The sequence below is a fragment of the Athene noctua genome, chromosome 1 (assembly GCF_965140245.1).
Source record: "Athene noctua chromosome 1, bAthNoc1.hap1.1, whole genome shotgun sequence".
Classification (NCBI taxonomy): domain Eukaryota; kingdom Metazoa; phylum Chordata; class Aves; order Strigiformes; family Strigidae; genus Athene; species Athene noctua.
This window is the reverse complement of record NC_134037.1, coordinates 97649297-97669874: the sequence shown is the minus strand read 5'-3', so window position 1 is coordinate 97669874 and position 20578 is coordinate 97649297. Positions and strand designations below refer to the sequence as shown.

The 20578-nt window shown below is 38.5% G+C and overlaps 1 protein-coding gene across 2 annotated transcripts in view; it reads right to left on the bottom strand.

Moving 5' to 3' along the window:
• Window positions 1-20578, bottom strand: part of BABAM2 (BRISC and BRCA1 A complex member 2) — a 177433-nt gene that overhangs the window by 69055 nt on the left and 87800 nt on the right. For both annotated transcript variants that reach the window (XM_074897058.1, XM_074897059.1), the window contains exon 7: window positions 13415-13524. In XM_074897058.1, coding sequence (XP_074753159.1) covers window positions 13415-13524 — 110 coding nt within the window. The remainder of the gene's footprint in view (window positions 1-13414; window positions 13525-20578) is intronic.

Below are 20578 nucleotides of genomic sequence, written 5' to 3'. Positions count from 1 at the left end.
GATTTTGATAAACACAATACAATGGAATTTTTTTGCTTTCACTGTTGCATAAAAATCCTGAAGTTTTCTTTCCTTTTATAAATGGAAGCAATTAACTGTAGAAAGAAATAACATAAAAAGAAATGTAAAATAAGCATTAAGTATTGTGTTAGAAAAAAACATCAATGTTGAAATGTTTTAAAATAAAGAGAAAAAAGGCACTGAAATTGTAGACAATGCTCAATGACTGTTCTTGGATGCGTACTGATTCTGTGTATCACACAATTAAAAGGGCCATTAGATTTTCATTGATCAAACAGTGTCTCAACTTTCAATGAAACTTCCTTTGTCATGATGTATGTTCATCATTCAACTGTCCTTGCAGTTTCTATGTTTCTATGTTCCTTGCAGGAAAAACTGCTACATGATGTGCAAGACACCAGAGGCTCACTTCTTGAAAATGAAACAGATATTCAGAGATGTGTGCAGAGCTAAAAACAAACAGCCAAAACAGAAACTAGAAAATAGAGACAGAACTTAGAGGGGAAAAAAGTGGCAGTAAGAAAAACTTAAGTGGTACATAAATGAACAAAAACAAGAGTACCAACTGAAAACACCAGGATTTGAGGTGGTAGGAAGTGAGTTACATAGTCCTCATTACAGATACAAAAGAAACACAGACAATCTTTGAGTGATGGAACAAATTAAGAAGATCGCTATGGAATTACATGTACGTGCCATCTAACCATCTTACCATTAGATAGTAAAAGGAAAATAATCCCAAATATCTGGGAAGTCGACCAAAAACATGACCTGAAGGAATTACCTCCACAAAATGTCGCAGAAAAGTCCTACTTGCTCTAGAGAGGAAGGCTAGGGAAGAGCAGAGGGGGCTGCTGCTGCTGAGGTACACGCAACCTCTCAGGACAGGCAGAAGTTGCACACCTGTTTGAGTTACTGTCAAAGGCAATCACAAAGAAAGGAACAGGAAAGGAAAGCAAGCAGCAGTCATGCTAAAGAGCAGAATTGCTTTGCACGCAGTACTTAACATATGGAGTAAACAGTACTGAGGCAACACAAGGGAACAATTAGTCTAAACGGTTTTGTAAATATCTTGGACAAATACCAGAAGAGAAGAATACTGAGGAAGACACTGACTAATTCAGGGGAGGGAAGGGGCCTAGATGGCTTTTCTGGCCTCCTTCTGTCCTTATGTGCCCTATATTTATATTTGAATGCTTGCATTACCCAGCATATAGGCTATTTAAGGTCAGGAAAGCATTGCAAGTAGCACAGCTGCCTCCAGCAAGTAGTGCTTGACATCACCAAACCACACAGAAGAGCACAGCCCTTTTATTGGCTTCAACAGCAAATATCTGCAAGCAGAATTGTTTCGCTCTATTTGTACAGGTTTTTCCACTGCACTGTGGTGTCTGCAACTTTGGTACCAATAGAGTTTTGTCCACTGGAACTGTTACACAGCTGAAACTTCCTCCTCATGTATTTTCAGCGGCCCCTGACCAGAAACCAGCTCGAAGAATTTAGTTTTAAAATCCAATGAAAAAAAAAAAAATCTATATTTGCATATTCTGAAGTTCAACTTCTTGCCAAATTTAAACTGTCTTCCTCCATGGGATTTGACACAAACTACATGCACATATCAAACATCACACGTGAGCTCTGTGATTTAAATTTCTGTAATACTCTTTGTTGACACACATGTATGTTTTCCAAAATATACATAAAAAGAGACCTGTTTTTTTTTCTATTAACACACTGACTATGTGATTTGTAGAAATCATACAATCATAGAATGGTTTGGATTGGAAGGGACCTTAAAGATCAACTAATTCCAACCCCGCTGCCATGGGCAGGGACACCTTCCACTAGACCAGGTTGCTCAAAGCCCCGTCCAACCTGGCCTTGAACACTTCCAGCAAGGGGTCATCCACAAGTTCTCTGAGCAACTTGTTCCAGTGTCTCACCACCCTCACAGTAAAGAATTTCTTCCTTACGTCTAATCTAAATCTGCCCTCTTTCAGTTTAAAACTGTTACCCCTTGTCCTACCACTACACTCCCTGATAAAGAGTCCTTCCCCATCTTTCCTGTAGCTCCCTTTAAATACTGGAAGGCTGCTATAAGGTCTCTTCAGCGGCTTCTCTTCTCCAGGCTGAATAACCCCAACTCTCTCAGCCTGTCCTCTTAAGGGAGGTGCTCCTGCCCCCTGATAATCTTCATGGCCCTCCTCTGGACTTGCTCCAACAGTTTTCTGTCCTACTTATGTTGGGGACCCCAGAGCTGGACACAGGACTCTAGGAGGGGTCTCACGAGAGCAGAGTAGAGAGGGAGAATCACCTCCCTTGACCTGCTGGTCACACTTCTCTTGATGCAGCCCAGGATACGGTTGGCTTTCTGGATTGCGAGTGCACATTGCTGGCTCACAGTCAGTTTTCCATCCACTAATATCCCCAAGTCCTTCTCCGCAGGGCTGCTCTCAATCCACTCACCACCCAGCCTGTATTTGTGCTTGGGATTGCTCCCACAATGTGCAGGACCTTGCACTTGGCCTTGCTGAACTTCATGAGGTTTGCACGGTCCCACCTCTCCAGCCTGTCCAGACCCCTCTGGATGGCACATCCCTTCCCTCCAGTGTGTCAACTGCATCACACAGCTTGGTGTTGTTGGCAAACTTGCTGAGGGTACAGTCAATCCCACTGTCTGTCTTGCCAACAAAGATGTTAAATAGTGCCAGTTCCAATACCAGCCCCTGAGGAACACCACTCATCCCTGCTCGTCACTTGGACATGGAGCCATTAACTACAACTCTTTGAGTGTGACCATCCAGCCAATTCCTTATTCACTGAGTGGTCCATCTGCCAAATCCATGTCTCTCCAATTCAGAGACAACGATATAATGAGGGACAGTGTCAAATGTTTTGCACAAGTCCAGGTAGATGACATTAGTTGCTCTTCCCTTGTTCACCAATGCTGTAACCCCATTTTAGAAGGCCACCAAATTTGTCAGGCATGATCTTCCCTTAGTGAAACCATGTTGGCTGCCACCAATCACCTCCTTATTTCCTGTGTGCCCTAGCAGAGTTTCCAGGAGGATCTGCTCCATGATCTTGTCAGGCACAGAGGTAAGAATGACTGGCTTGTAGTTTCCCAGGGTCTTCTTTTTATCCCTTTTAAAAAATGGGGGTTGTGTTTCCCCTTTTCCAGTCAGCAGGAACTTCACCGTACTGCCACGACTTCTCAAATATGATGGACAGTGGCTTAACCACCTCGTCTGACAGTTCCCACTGATGCGTCTCATTAGGTCCCATGGACTTGTGCACCTTCAAGTTCCTTAGATGGTCTTGAACCTGATCTCCTACAGTGAGTAGTTCCTCATTCTCCCAGGCCCTGACTTGGCCTTCTGCTACCTGGGCGGTGTGACTGGAGGACTTGTCGCTGAAGACTGAGGCAAAAAAAATCGTCGAGTACCTCAGCCTTCTCTCTCCACATTCCAGGTAACCAGGTCTCCTGTTTCATTCCAGAGAGGGCCCATATTTTCCCTAGTCTTCCTTTTATAACCAACATACCTATAGAACCTTTTCTTGTTGCCCTTGACATCCCTGGCCAGACTTAATTCTAACAGGGCTATGACCTTCCTAACCTGATCCCTGGCTGTATCCCTCTCAGGCTCACTATCCTTGCTTCTACCCTCTGTAGGCTTCCTTTTTATGTTGGAGCTTGTCTAGGAGCTCCTTGTTCATCCATGCAGGCCTCCTGGCGTTTTCACTTGATTTTCTGTCAGGATGCATTGCTCCTGAGCTTGGAGTCATGAAAGACAATAAAGGTTTATAAATCCACTGAAATGAAAGGATTTCAAAACACTGCTACCCCATGTCGTGTTTGATAAACATCTTAAATATGCATTTCCAAATTTTCTTAGCTAGATACATTAATAACTGCAACAAAAAAATCCCACAAACCCAAAAACTCCAAATGATGCAAGGCAAATGTGCCTCACAGCATACAACAGAATTTTGGCTCTTAATCATCCAGATCAAAGAACTGTTGAAGCACACAAGTTCTTCCCTATCCAAGTGCTAGGGGTTTCTGCTAATGAAAATCAGGGTGGAAAGTGGGATGTTGAACAACCAGGTCTTCTCCTGACAACAGTTTTGAATTTGACCAGGGTGCAAAACTCAGAAGTCGGTCCCACAGTTTAGCTGTAGCCTGTGACAACTCAAAGACAGCAGAAGAATTCACTGATTTGCAATGAAAGAGAGCAGGGAGCAGCAATACTCATTCAAGGTATGGAAGAGGACTACAGGTATAAGAGTATTTCTTTCTTGCGGGGGGGGAAAAAAAAAGCAAGCTTTTACAAACATAACAGGAGTATGCAACTCCTTGGATGTCAGGGCACCTATAGGCCAACTCCAGCTACCTCTTTGTGTTTCTTCCAGGTTGCAGCTTAATCAGCTCCTGCTATTCCTCAAGAAAGTGCTCGCTGTAGAGGAATGAAAGATGCAAAATGTACAGGACTCACATGAAGTCCTGCTCTGCACAGTTAAGTTTTTGGCTGTTTCTGCTTTCTACAAAGATCAGCCTACATGTTTTTCAAAAAGCAAACCTATAAAATACAGCAACTCCATTTCACTTAAAGAATGACTTTTCTAATTGCCTACAAGAAACACTTTCATTTAAAGAAAGCTGAAGTTTAGTATAGTTACAGGATGCCCATGTTGGGTTTACAATTCAACAAATCTTTGTGATTTGTTAAGTGGATTCTCCAGAGGAAAGCTCCTAAGAAAGAAGTTCTCAGTATTTCTTAAGAGGAATCTGTTATCAAGGAAAACATTATTCAACAAAAAGTCTCACATTTGGGAATACGTCTTTCATACATATTCTCCAGGTAGGTCTAATGTGCAAGTGCTGAAAGGAAATGGGGTTTCAGCTAACATTCACATGAGCTGAGTAGCTCATGTACTTAAGTAGCAGGACAGATTGTAACTGCCTCATAGGCCTTAAATGAAATCAGCAATACAATGAATCACATTCTTGACAATAATTAGGGAAAAGGAAACCCCCAGAAACTTAGTAGTCATGTTGCAAAAATCAGCTGTAATTTATTTTGAGGAAATGGCATCTTCATACAACGGATAACTAAGGAGATATTTGAGCTCCTTTCAAGAAGCCATTAAGTTTAAAATGTCACTGACTATTGGCAGGAAAGAGGGAGGCAGAAAGTGAAGAAAACTGAGGGGTGGTATGGTACCTAGTATAACTGTGGGGTCAGGAAGCTTATAGGAAAAAGGCAGGTCAGCAGGGGAACGAGCCCTTGTAATCTTGAAGGATGCACTTTAATCCTTTGACCACACTGACAATGGGGCAAAGATCCCTCCACTTACAGTCTCCCTCCTGCCCACCGGATTCCCTGCAGGGCTGTTCCTCTGCCTTCCTGAAGCCACACTCCCTGTGCCACTGCATTCCCTGCTGAAATGTCAGCTACAGGGATGTGGTTCCTAGTGGATACTGCCAGCTCTCCCCACTTGGGGTGGGAAGAAGACAACAGAAGCAATCAAAACTGAGGTCTTTCACATCCAACTGAAATCTGCGTTTCACATTTTTACAGGTTTTATCTGAAAAACCGTAACTCTTCACTTCCAAGTGGTCAGATTTGTACCTGTTGAATGTGACTATCTGGGAGCAACCATTAAACAGTGGCTGACTTTTTGTTAACTGTTTTAACTAATAAAACAGGAAAAGTCTGAGGACGGAACACTATAATGTGCAGATCACAATTAGAGTGAAGTTCTCTGAAAACAAATTATTTCGTCACCATATTCTGAAAGCAAGCCATATATCCCAAATACACAAAAATCAGCTTCAGTGAAGCTCTGTTAAAAGATGATATCACATTCTGTAGTGTTGGGCTTGGATTTACATCAAGAACTGGGAAAAATACCCATGTGGCAAAAAAAGCAGGTTCAAAGTGTACTCTAGGAAATTTCAGTTTTCATAACTTGAGTAAATATGCCTTTATATACTCACTGCACTTGCTGCCAAGACAAATTTTAATTAACTCATTGTACCTACTGTTTGTCAGGTTTGGTAATTAATACCTAGTTAGAATGGATACAGCTGAACATCTGAAGCTCAACTTTCAGCTAAAGAAAAACCCTCCATGACCTACTCATGTGATTACATTTAAGGATAAATTGGCAGAAGTCTTAGACTTGTCAGATAATTTCTAAATTTGATTCAGTCAACAACTCTGAAGCACTTTTCTTCTGCAAGAGCTATTTCATTCCAAAGAGACAGTCTGTGGAATTAAGCGTGTTTAACAACAGAGAAACTACTACTTCAATTGTGATTTCCCAGCAACTCTGTATTTAATTGTTGTTGCTTTTTAAAGTAGTATTTAACAACAGCACATTATCCATCAAACCACAATTAACTTAGCCCTAGACAAGCTCCCAGTTAAGTTTCCCTACACACAAATTTTGCAAATCAGGTAAGACCCAGTTAGGAATTTTTTAGGTTAACATTTAACCCCAGTTACCAGACCCTTGTTCTGTGGCACGAGCCATAGCATAAAAAAAGATCGCACTTGTTTCAAATTTCTCTGGTCAGCCTAACTAATTTTATGGAAAATACTTCAAGGAGTTCAAGGTGGCCCTACAGCTGGCCCACAATGTTCTTTAGAACAAACGGTTCTACATAAAAAAACAAAAAAATTCCTATTAATTCTTAGGTATGAAAAAAAATCCCGTTACCTGTGACAGACACAGTTCAGTACTAACATGGATTGATTCTGTTCAGCAGTCTTTCTTTCTCCTTCAGAAAAATGTCAGGAAAGGAAGGTGAAAACTTCTGTGTGTGCTCTAACATCCTGGGGAAATATCTGAGAAAGGCACTTCAGTACTGCACCAGGGATGTCAGAATGGCAATAAAAATACCCTCCAACACCCCAAACTGTAAGAACAACATAGGCAATAGAAAAGCCAAAAAATTTTGATGTATCAGAAGAAAAGTAAGATTTTTTGTAAAACTAAAATGAATTTCAGTAGCAAAGTAAACACAACCGAAGGTGGGTTTTTTTTTTTTTGGTTTTTTTTTTTTTTTTGGTTGTTTTTTTTTTTTTTTTTTTTTTTTTTTAATTCCTGTTACAAATACAGGAGATTTCAAAAGTACTAAGTACTGGCCTAGCTAGTAACTGAGATAGCTGTAATTTTCAATGTCATTGCCAGAATTAGTTTTGACTAATTAAAAGTGCTTCCGACAATCTCACTGTATAAACATACAATCTAAACATATGGGCAACAGTAAAGAACTAAGAACACCTTTATACTGTCTGATGTCCTAAGGAAAAATTACTTTGTTCCCTTCTTCCTTCATTATCACTCTTTGTAGGAGGGTAAACATGCCTAGAAGCAGTGATACCACAGTAAAAATGCTGAGAAGGATATTTTAGAAAAGTGAATCTTTACAATGGTACTTAGAAACGCCTCTGTTGAAACAGGGCTTATTTACAGTGAAACATGGTATACTTATAGGATATGACAACATAACATGAAACAGAACTGCACGCTTAATTACAATAGCCTGAAATAAACTATATGTACATAAATGAAAAAAATGCAACACCTTAATGGAAAGATTTGTATCTAAAGAAAACAAATGTGTTTAAAACTACCGAAATGTCTACAGACCATTCCACTCAGAAATATGTAGAGGAAGGGAGCTGGAGAGAGTCCTGAATCACGTTTCCATTTTCTTTTGTAATTGCTTATTAATTGCTTTCTAGATATATTTTTCTACTATACAAGAAAATTCTTTAAGGGGTAAAGTACTTGATATATCATGAAAAAATACTCCCTCCACCATCAGGTTACAGAACTTTATGCGTACAGGCTGACACTCTAAGAGAAACCTGACACGCCTCTGGAAAGACACAAACCCTTCCCAATGTTCAGCTCTAAAGTTTTGCTCTGAGACTCAAGGCAACGCTGAGCTCTGGATTGCCACAAAGCATATGTCAGACCAAAAACTGCCCCTCACCTCCTATACAGAGAAACTGGTACCTCATTACCTAGCAACGAAATCAGTCCCACTGAACTGCCTCAATTATTTCATGCCTCAATGATTAGGTCTAATTGCTTAGTCTCTTAACAGAAAGAAAACCATCTTAAAAATCTCACTAAGTGAACCATTTAAGGACAGCATTAACATTGCCAGCATTAAAGCACCATTTAGATGATGGACACATAATCTTAGTTCTTCTACAACTATTTTCACTAATTGTTCTGTATCAGCCTCAGAAAAAAAAGGAACAGCTGGTACAGTTGAATGCCTGGGATAGAAATACAAGTCAATCTGTTAGGACTATCAATCCCAGTCTACTCTGATCTCTTCTGAAGCTGCCAACAGCCCATCAAAAGGTGGCTGCAGCAGAGCAGATGATTTTTAGGACACATGAAGAGTTGTAAAGCAGAGCTAGACTAGAAATCTGGTTATGGTACTGGCTACAGTTTCAGAAGATTTGGATGATGGTGACATGGCACATAGAGTAGGCAGGAGATCTCACTGACTCATTGGCGAGGCATTGTGTAGAGGCATGACCAAACTGGGCTTAATGGAAGAGAAAGCTCTACAAAGCAACAGTGATTTCTGCTTCCCATGTCTGCAAAGATGCTCTGGGATTTGAAGAAGTCATAGACTGTCTTGGCTGTCTACTAACAACTCTACTGAAATCATCACGAACAGGCACATTTTAATGTGCCAAATAGAAGACCTTCTTACCTCTGTCTTTGTAGAAGACAGACATATAAAAAAGCCTAAACATGACCACTCATTTAAAGACTGTGTTATTCATAATCATTCTGAAACAGCAGGCTTGAACCAGTGATGTTCACTCAGCAGCACGGCACGCCAGCTTTTCAGGTGAAGCCCTTCACAGCACCCCTGCATCTCAAACATAGCGAGAGGCAGTACCTGGCAGTAAATGGGTAGTATTCTGTGTATTCTGTGGTTTTTCTCCTCCAACTCCCAACAGTAAGGACAGGTAAAAGATAAGAAACACTATAAAGCAAATACATGTTTAATTTTCTCTTCTGTGTGTTGGGTTTTTTTTTCGTGTGGGTTTTGGTTGGTTGTTTGTTTTTTTTCCATCAGTGGAAAACATACAGAAACATTCAAAGACTAAGAGTTCAGACCAGGTTCTTGTTATTCTGCCCTGCCCGTACGAGAAGATTAAACGCAGTCACCGAACTCTGCATACCACCCTCAGTCACGAAGAACCCTCTGGCACAGCTCCCAGACCAGTAAAACACGGCCATTTCAGTCCCCAAAGCATGGAGCCTGATCCATTTAAGCAAAACAAGTTCTACTGACAGCTGGTTTTCTTAGCATATTCACATCTGAGTATTTATCAGAGAAAAGCCCTCCAGGACGCCAGTGTTTATTGCAGGATTATTTCTGTGAATCCAGGGAACACAGCATTCACTGAGCAACAGTGTTTCTACCCTTATATCTTTTTACTTTAAAATGTGAACTAAGACAAACCCATTTTTATTTAACACAGACAACTCAAGAAGAAAACAAACCTTTTTTTTTTTTTTTTTTTAAATCTTCTGATCCACATACATGTGTAGTATGTATGTATACTACAAAATTAGCTGTTCAATCTCGCACTGACTCCTTGGACTTAGAGTCTAGCAACTTTTAATAAATAAAACCAAAGATATGATGCGTATTTTTATTACAAATTTTCTTTCCATATGAATACTATACTTTCACTAGAAAGATAATTTTGAGCAAGCAAGATGCTTTCTACCAACAGGTTCAGACACATTATGAATAACGCATGGAAATGTGACAGAGACATAAAGGGTAAATATCCCAGGAGCTCCTCGTCATGCTGAGGAGCGCAGAAGCAGGCTCAGAATACATCTGTGCCCGCTTAGCAGCAGGAGGAGGTCAGGTGGATGAGCAAGTGAGGGGCCTCAGGTACTGACACTGCTTAGCTCTCTGACTCTCTCCCCAGAGCACAGCAGCCATCAGCAGGGGATGAAGAGAATCCTGTGGCCAGCCCCATGCCCCGAGGTGGGAGGAGGAACAGGACAAGCCGTAGGGGACACACTCACAGATGCTGACAAGCACCATCCTCTCAAGTTGGGTGGTCAGTCTGTGAGGTTTTCTAGCTTACCGCTTCCTCCAGAAGTCTGCAGAAACTTGTTTTTATGATACTACAGTTATGATGGTAGTTTTTAAAGAAAATGCATATCATAAATATCCCATGTTTCATTTTAACTTAATCTAATTTTTGAAATCATTAAAAGCAACTGTCATTGGCATCTACTCTGCTTAGTGATGCAGTGCAGTAAAGAATAAGAAGAATTCTTAAAACTATAAATGAAAGTTGTTTCAAGTGATTGAGTTCAAATTAAAGAAACATTAAGTAGAAATTGCTGTTAATATGTTTTGAACAACTAGTATTTAACAGAATGGTTTTATATTAGAAGGCTTTAATAAAAGAATGAAATCAGGTATAGTTATGAATAATTATTGCTGAGAATTTTTATAAAGTAACACAAATGCTTCCCATCCCTAAGTGCGGGATTGTTACTTTACTGTAAGAACTGGACTTTACACTCCTGCAGCCAGACAACACCACACAAGTCAATGGAACGCTGATACTGACTCGAATGAGCTACAATACTTCTCTACTGCATTTCTATCCCCTGCTTTAATAGATGAGCTTTTTCAAGCCAACAAATGTACTAATATCTTAGCCTCAAACCATAAAAAGCGGACATGTCTCTCATTTTGCAAATGTCTCTTTCAGAGTCTATGACAAAGGGCAGTCAAAGTCTTACTAGCATTATGTTTACCATCCCTCTTAAAATAGAGCAAATGTGCTTTACAATAACCCTTTAAAGCAAAAAGACTATATTCATATTGCTAGGGCTCAAATTTGCTGACAAGATCTGTGGGTATGTATCATTTTTAGAAAATGCAGTGTGGGAATGCATGTTTATACGGTAGAGCACAAAAGCAATTAAACCTCTTGGGAAAGTAGGAGATAACTCACGTTACACAAACAGGCCCTTCGCTCTTATTTCTCTACAAAACTGAAACATTTCTATCTGAAAATGTTTTTTCATATGTCAGGAAAATGCTATTCCTGCTTGCTTGTTCTTCCTAAGGTGAACAGAGTTTAGTATTAGCAAAATAATTGTGGGAATTCGGTATTTTTCCTGTTTTGTTGAATACTTGGGAATGTTATGTTGGGAACTGTCAACTACTACTTACTCCACCTCAAAATTTGCTGCATAAAAAAATACACTGGTAATTTGCTTACATGGCTTTTGTAGATGCAATTACTGTTAGCAGCAGGAAAGAACTTTCATAAGCAGAACACAATTCAAACGTAACATGCCATGGCCTCAAGTCATTAAACTAATCCTCAGGGCTTCTTGAGGCTTTTTGTACTTTTGGCAAAAAGTATAAAGAAGTATGCATTGTTGCTTCAGTTCCCAAACATTGGAAAGTTAAATATCTAGACTGTCAGCCCCTGCTAAACAGAGCAGAGGGAAAGAATAAGAGACAACTATACCTTTGTTACTAAAGTGTAATTGAACAAACATTGAAAACATACCCATACTTTTTTCATGGCACACAGGAAGTAGCCAGTAGAATAAAGCAAGAGGCAAGAGCTCACAAGCAACTCTGGTGTTATGGGTTACCAGTATCTAGATACTGTGATGAACGCCCTACAAATGCACAAGGATGGATTGAGTTAGATGACTGAAGTGGCTCAACTTTGATATACAGATAACGTGACAAGGCGTGGCATGGAACTCCAGGGTTTACTGGCATGATTTTAACATGACTACATAAGCCATAAATGACAAAGCCATAAATATATCAGATGTGTCAGATATATAGTAACACCACTTGAATATCTTTCTGTTATATTGCTCTACATCACACATCTAAAATCAGATATTTTTAGGGCACTGACAGAAAGTGCAATACTTTTAGGAAGACAAAGTGTTCCTTTGTATTGTTATTCTTCTTGGAATCAAGAGGTTAAGATCTTTCTAAAGATACTGTTGAAAGTGGGAAAATAAGCAATGTATTCATTAGCACAAGGGTCATTTAGACAGACATAGTGGCCTGAAATACACTTAAGAATCAACATGTTATAGAGCTGAAAATACAATGGAAACTAATGACAGCCCATTTGCTTTTAACAGCAGCTGAACAGAAGAATCTTTTGGAACAGGGAAGGATAATTACATGTTTAACTACAATTATTCCCTCAAATAATGCTGACAATAAGTAGTGAATTTCTAAAAAATATGAAAATGTAAAAGCTGCTAAATATATTGTGTGTGTTTGCATGTGCATGCATAACCTGCATTTTCTTAAATAAAATATCAATGAAGTCTTAGGCCTTTATCTCAATCCAATCTTGGTTTTTGTTTTTTAAATCGCATCCAACAGTTTATACAGACCAATGCCCTGTTGAGCAAAATGCAAGATACCATGTTCCTTCACTCACACAAACTTTATCATTAAAACTGTGGTAGTCAGTGTTTCCCATCTTTTCTTCTCTACCCAGAAGTGTCATCACCATTTCAGAGGAAAGTCACTGCAGTATTAACCACAAAAACAAAGCGTCACTGAAACAATGCTGGACCAGTTTGACTGCTGTATATCTGAACAGTCTAATGTAGTTACTTTTTTGAAGGGAAGGAGAAGCATTGAGACATTCTTAATTCCAGAAATGGAAGAAGAAAAATTTAATAAAAGCAGACTGATTTCTAATCCTCACTCTTCCACTTTAGCAGTAGAAACTAATTTCTCAGCAAATCTGTTTGCCAATTGGTAAACAGATCAGTAAGGTTCAAGAATCTTCAAATAAAATATTCAGATATTCTTCTGGAAATAAGTAACTTATTAAAGTTGCAAATGTCTAAAAAACAGTTAATAAAGCCCTTTAGCTTCTATGACAATACTTTATTCAAATGTATTATGTTTATACAAAGCACCTTCTCAAAAGAAAAAGAAATTAAAGATTCCCCCACAAAAAAGTGGGGGTATCAGTATGCTGTACCATAGGAGGCACCCAAAATATCCTGCTATAGGTAAACACAACACAGTTATCAGATTATGATGCTACAGGAATATCACATGTAGTCAGTGATGACTTTTCTTCATCCATATGTGGTCCAGCCATAGATACAGAACTACCTGAAAGAAGATTTGTCATTTTTCCACCACACACACACTCACAGTGATCACTATGACTTAAGCAACTCAAAGCAATCACATGTTACCACCTAGCAAACAATCCTCACATATATCAGGAAAAAACTGAAAGTTCAGAGATAAAGTAGAATGAACACTCCAGAAAAAAAAATCCGTCTCACTCACTGTTCAATACGTGGGGAGAGGTACAGCTTAGGAAAAACCTGAGTAGCTTCTGCATCCTCAAAACTAACGGAGAGAAGTGCAACATCTTCTCCAGGATCTTCATTCACATCCTGTACATAAAAAATAATAAATATAAAATGGCAAATGACAGAGTACTTTAAGCTTACAGATAACAACTAATAAGTCATATACCAATTCCTTTAGGAGAGACTAAGTGAGAAACCTAAAGTGTAATCACTGAAAAATACATTGCAAATTCTTTCTTACTATATTAGTACTTAAAATATTCTGCGATGCTTAATTTAAAGTATCAAAATAAAACTAGTATGTTGGCAAGTGTTCAGCAGTGTAGTGTTCTTCAATTAACTGAACTACATATTTCAGTAAAGATGCAGATTTCAATTTTAAGAATTCCTGGTTTAACACTAACATAAGATGCAAATGCCAAAGAATTTTAAAAAATGCTATAATATCATTGATTTATGACCATAGATTTTATATTTGTTATTTTTCAAAGTAGTATATGGTCCAAAATACCTGCTGTATTCAACTCCTACTTTCTCTTGTGAATGAAAAATGTTTTTGTGATCAGAAATTTGTATCTAGAAGTCATTGTCCCCAAGTTTCCTGCAAATCAAACCTATGCATTACTTGCAGCAAAAACTACTGTAAGAAAAAAAAAAAAAATCCATGCTAAATATGGTGACAGTCAATGAATTCACAGCTGAGGCCTTCTTTGTATCAGAACAATCAGTTACAGTTTTGGGTTCAGCTAGAACAAATTGTTTCTGGTTAGGACCTGACATCTCTCCAATTCATAAATCACATATAGTACGAACAAGCATATTTCTGCTACATACAACTTCATTTAAGCTCCGGACCTCTAGTTAGAAAGTAATGAGTTAGCAGTGTAGTCACCTTCATCAACAGCAAGTAATACGGTGTCACTTGCTGCTCACAAAGAAGTCCTTTAATGTGTTTGTGCATATGTACATAGCAACTTGCCAAGATGCATTTGTTTTTATCCGTTTTGGAAAAATACAAGAGGAAATAGATAACCGAGCAGATATGTGCTCAAAGCAGGATCAACATGGTGCAGTGTGCCCTGGTATGCTCTGTCCCACAAGCAGCTGTGAGGAAGGAACATGAAAACCACTTAAACATTGTTAGGAGATCCCGCCCTAACTGGGGAGAAAAAAGAAAAAAGTGGCTGCTGAGTGGTTTCAGGAAGACAATCTCGTGCCATTTGAAGCTTTGGCAGGACTGAAACTGTTAATGTCCAGAGAGACTAGTTGCATACCAGTTATTATGTGCAGTACACAACATGCCAAGAAACTTAGTGATAAGCTGCAGGGAAGAATGGGTCTTAAAAAAGCCTAATTGTCTTAGATGAAAAACGAGACAGAGTTGACAGTGTTTTCTTAAATTCTGCCCTGGTGTGCAGCTCACTTCTGACAGCTGAAAGAAAAGCATACTCTTAGAAATGCCTATAGACGGTCATGAGAACACTGTGACTGGAAATCAGAACAGTTTTAACCTGAAGTTGCAGGACAACACTCCATATGAGTGGTGAGGACAAAAACTAGTTGCTGTCCTGTTGGGGTATGATCAGTTTATGGATGGGATTATGTGACACAGTTGCCTGTAATGGCAACAGACAGGATCTTGTGACCCACAATGTTCCCTTCAGCGTTAAGTATCCAAGGGATACCGTCATCTACAGTAGAACCACCAGCACAGATTACAAAACCTTTTTCAAACAAGACAAACAACAACAAAAACATATGCAAGAGGGCAATTCCCCCCAACCTTTCCCCCAGTACTTCATTTACTGCCATCACTAAGGAAAAACTTTAAATGAGGAACAGCATTTACTCCTGAAGCTGAGTATGGCATTAACTGGATTTTTCCCATTAATTTGCTAATTGTGAATCAAATTAAAAGAACTATTAAGACAGATTAAGCAGTAATGCTAATGATTAAAAAGGTTTTATTTTAATGGGTACTCTTCAAGAGATGACAAGTACATATAGTACATTCACTTGCATATGTATACAGCTGAGACTGTATTCTTTTGTTTGTAATTTTTTTCAAATAATTTGTTTTTACAGAATAGAACCCACATGCATTTTACAAGCTACATGGAAATACCCAAAATGTATTTAATCTTGCATTTATTACTAGTGCTTAAATTGATGTGCACACACAGATTGACACCACGCGTAAGATCAGTTTTTAGAACGTGCTTACAAATCAAACAAAATCAAAAGAAGGGGAAAAAAAAATCAACCCTGAAGCAGATTAGGTGAACACCACTACAGCATTCATTAACCCATACAGTAATACTACACTGCATTTTCTACACTCACTAGTGGCTTCTTTGATATGAAGACTTATGCTAGAGGAAAAAACCACACATCATAAATCATCACGGTATCTGCATGTTAAGCTGCAATAAGCTGATGTGTGTAGTAAGATCAATAAATTGAGGCATGATTTTTTCTTCATTTAGAAAAATAACACACAACAAACACTACTTCAAACTACAGCTGGCAGCACAGCACTGCATTATGTTCATACAGCTACTGTCCAATGCAAATTTAGGTAAAGAAATTGGCATTCTTCTATAACTACCACTTTTCAAATGGATGCATATTTTCAGCCTTGAGAAATGAAAACTGTAACTTAAAAAAGACCCAAAACCCCCAGCATTCCTGTAGGTTTTAAAAGATGCAGTGCAGTAACACCATAAAGTTGCTCAACCTTATTGCTCAGGTGGCTGCAGATTTACACAAATTTATGATGAAGTCCCTTCTATCTGACACCATACTCTTTAGTCCTTTCAGAGTTTGTTACTTTTATTTATGCAAGAATCCGCTTGGTAGAACTACATTCAATCCTAGTATGTCTGTTACAAATGTCGTTTATAAAACTAAACCAAAACCACATGTCTTACAGATAAACTGTGGAAAGCTTTTCAACTAATAGAGCTTTTTTGATGTTGTCTGTGCCAGTCACAACTTAACTCCTTCGATGATCTCTCTCCTGGTCATCTCTACAAACCTGTTAGTGACTAGGTGAGATGATGGATCCTTATATTATTAGGCAATGACATTTCCCCAGAATCAGGGCAGAGATCCTACCATTGCACAGCAGTATCCAAAGGCAGAAGTTGTTTTAACGCTTCCTATCAAACTCTGCCCAGGCAGTGTCTTCCCCTTTCCCGTATCTGCATGTGTATTTCTTTCAAAGAACAGGTCAGATTCAAACAGAGCAGCAAAGCAAAAATCACCTCTATTTTTATTTTTCAGTTGGCTTCAAAAGAGAGAGTGACATACAATTGCTTTGGCAATATTATTCCCTTTTAGGAAAAAAGGCTGTTGAACTAAAGTCACAACACATTTTTTAATATTTAAGTAGCGATGTTCCTTTTCATTATTTGTATTTGATTCATAACACAATGCTAGGCCATTTTATTAAAAAATTTGATTTTCTATTTAAGAAAAACTGATTTTGTAAAAATTAAGAATGGTAATTTTCTATAAACATTAGCATCCAAGCTTAGAACTGCCACATTAAAGTACCATTTTATACTCACAGAACTTTTTCCACACAAGACTCTACAGAAGGTATTATTAAAATGAATTTCCACTGAATGGAGAACACATCCTGGGCCACAGGAATTTTGAGGTTTAAAAACTGAATGTTTGTAAAAATGTTTGAAATCATTAGTTAAGCATGTGATAATGCACACCTATTAGTTTTTCCACAACAGACTCATGCTTGATAGCAAAAAAAAACCCTTTAGTGCACTGCAGTGTAAAAGATCTGACATAAATTTTCATGGTGTCTTTCTGTCATCTTGCTATCACATATTTCTTTTTAAAAAAATAATATTTTACTCATTTCAGAAAATGCCCGTTCAAATCAAATAGGGAAAAAAAAAAAAAAAGGATACACCAATGAACACTGAAAATAAATAGTTTTCTTTCTCAAGAACTGCAAGGGGTTTCCTATGTTTACAGGATACCTTGCGCAGTGTGGACCAACTCTTGACTAAAACTCCAAAGTGCTGTGGAAATGCAAAATATACATAGTAAAGCAATGTGGTGAGAAAGAAACAACAAAAAAAATCTAAAGATTTTCAACCCCTAGGCTTTTTTCTGTTGCAGAGACCTTCTAGCAACAACTTAGAATAAATAAAACTTTTCACAAATAAAAGCATAAAGAGAAAGCGAATAGTATTTCATTCTAATTTATCCTTTGTCTACTTAGCCAGTGCAGATGAAAGGTTCATTAAGAGTGTATTTTTCAAAATGAGAACAAGTGCCCATGTGAAAATACAAATGCAGTACAGAACAGATGAAAATGGAAGTTTGAGGGTATTTAGAAATTTCATTTCCCCAAAAAACTTCAGGGAAAGACTTCAGTTATCACAAGACTCCAAAGTAAAACTTAAAATCCTACTTCTGATTGTATCAACACTGTGTAAATAACCATTTGCTAGTTTTCAAACGTATCAATCTAAATTTACATTCAAATGCATGCTTCAATGTTTACAGCTGCTCCCTTTGCAAGATACTTAATCTTTTAACAAAGTTATTATGAGTTGTTTATGAAAATTATCATCAAAACCACTTTAAATACACCATCCAAATGGCATTGTTTTCTCGTATCCTACCTACTGTAATTGAAAACTGGGAATTTACTGGAACTGACAATTTATTATGAGTCAGATGGTTGATAGCCAGTCCAACCAAAACATCTGCTCCGCACAGTCACAACTGCTATAACCCATTTCCTCTTGTGCCTGGAGTGCAACCAAGTTGTACATTACAGTTCCTTTTCCTTAAAGATGCAGACTCTGGAAAATCAGTTGTTACTTTTTCTTAGTTATCAACTAAGAATCGCTTGCAACCTCTGATCAGAGTATCCTTTCAAGAGGAGGTATTTCTCTATTTGGCATGCAAGTGTGATTCCCTGCACCAAACCGCAATGCATAAAGCTGTAAGCGACTGCAGGCTTATCCCAGGCAGTGGCAGGACCTGCCTTTCCACGGAAGGTCTGAGCGGTAGGGGTGTGAGACTGAGGGAAAAGATCCTGCAATGGGCTGATGTATAAATCAAGGACCTGGGACTAGAAATACACTTTAGTGACACTAACTGTAAAGCAAGAATGAGAAGAAAATAAATTTAGAATTTGGTAGAAAGGATGGGAAAGGATGTGCGGGAAGAGTATGGGCATGCTCTGGGGAGGACAAGCAGCTTGTAGCCTGGGGGATGATAGCAAATAAGACAGGGGAGTAGGGCTTCTGGTAGGGCTGTTCAGTTTGCACCGTAAATACAAACAGCAATTGCTTTGGGGATAAAAGTGAGGTAAGGAAGAGAACACAAACTGTTCATCCTACTGGATGTTCCTTTGCGTAAGGAGATGTCACGCAGATGATTGATGTTGCAGATGCCTCCCAACAGTATGCTCAAACCAAATCTGCTTCAGGAGGTTCCCAGGCCCAGCTGATCATTCCCACCTCTTCCCAGAGGTTTCTGACCTCTCAGCTCTCACAACTGCTCAATAAATGTCTTTGTCGTATGACTCTAATCGAAGGGATGGAAACCCCCAGCAAATGGGGAGTGGAAGGGATCATTTAAATATAAGCAATAGACAAACTCGATTTACAACTTATGTCATGTGATGGGGGTTGGGGGGAAGGTGAAATAAAAAGGTAGAACATAGATGAGAACACAGCAGACTGAGATGGCATTGATCTTAGCATCAGCAACCAGCTTATGACAAGTGGAAGTCTTTTAACAGACACTTACTTGACTGTGGTACCTCTCAGCCCTACCAAGTCAGTCAGCTTCCCGGAAGTTGAGTGTGAAATTTATATTTCAGGATCCTTTCTGGAGAAAAAAGGTTTCCAGAGGAAAAATGCATGGAGAATAACATGCATTCAGAAAGGTAATTTATCTTAGAGTCAAGCTTAAGCCATGTAATTTTGCATGATACCTGCAATGGAACCATATTTACTAACACTAGTAGTAATAGTCATATTATAGTCATGTCAGTAGTCATATCAATAATAGTAATCAGTGATAACTGATCAGAGAAGTGAACAAGAGAATTTGTTTTTTAAAGCCTAAACAGAACTGCAGCAGAGAAGAATACACAACACTATTTCTTTCATTAGTACTAATGGGCCACTTGGATCACAATGGTTAGCAAAGTTTGGCCTTTTCCCTCCAAATGACAGCATACAATAACGGGAAAAACTGTCAAATAAAGCACAAGCAACTCATACCCTTACTGCGTAGCACTTTGACTAGCCAGCTTTGATACAAGCAGTTACATGTTCTCCCAACCTTTTTCTACACCTAACATGATTTAAAAAAAAAAAAAAACCACAACAAAACTAGCGTATAGCAGGCTAAGAAATGTGAAGTGGCAAATGAGACTGAGAGATCTGCTCCACTCCAGGGAGAATATGTAATTATTCCAGGAAATTCTTTCTCCTGTCTTCCAGGAAACCCACCAGGTCTGATCAAGGAGTGCTGATTCTTTAAATAGGATCTTTAATGACAACAAAGGCAGTTACCTTGCATGCACTGCCCACGGCATTGCAGCATTCCAAACACAGCCCCTCTCCCAAGGTAACGCAGCAAAACACTCGCCTCACTCAGTCCGGGCAAAGAGTGCGTTTGAGTCCAGCATAATTCCTATTTTAAAAGTTATGTGAAAATCGTAGTCTGGGAACAACTTTGGAGAATCCGAAAAGACTACTTATAGGGCAAGATACTGAGTTTTCTTAATGAAAACAAATAATTACTAAGCATTAAAAAAGTAATAACAAGACCTCCAAGTCTTTGGGCATCAATGACTGAACATGAAAACAAACAGTATTTTAAGTGTTAGTAACATACGAGGGTTTTGTTTCATTTTCAGAGTTTCACATATAAATAAATTGTGCTTCTCTAAGACAAAAACTTGAGATCTGTTTTGCCTATGCCATTTTCTTTTATTATCATCATGGCAATTTACCACTACTTTTACAATGTGAGTGACTGTCAGAGTTAGGTATAGAAAGTTGTCAGGAAAAATGTAAGAAAAAAACAAATAGTAAAAAGAAAGAATAACATTCTTGTCCATGAAAATAAAAGCTAGATTCAC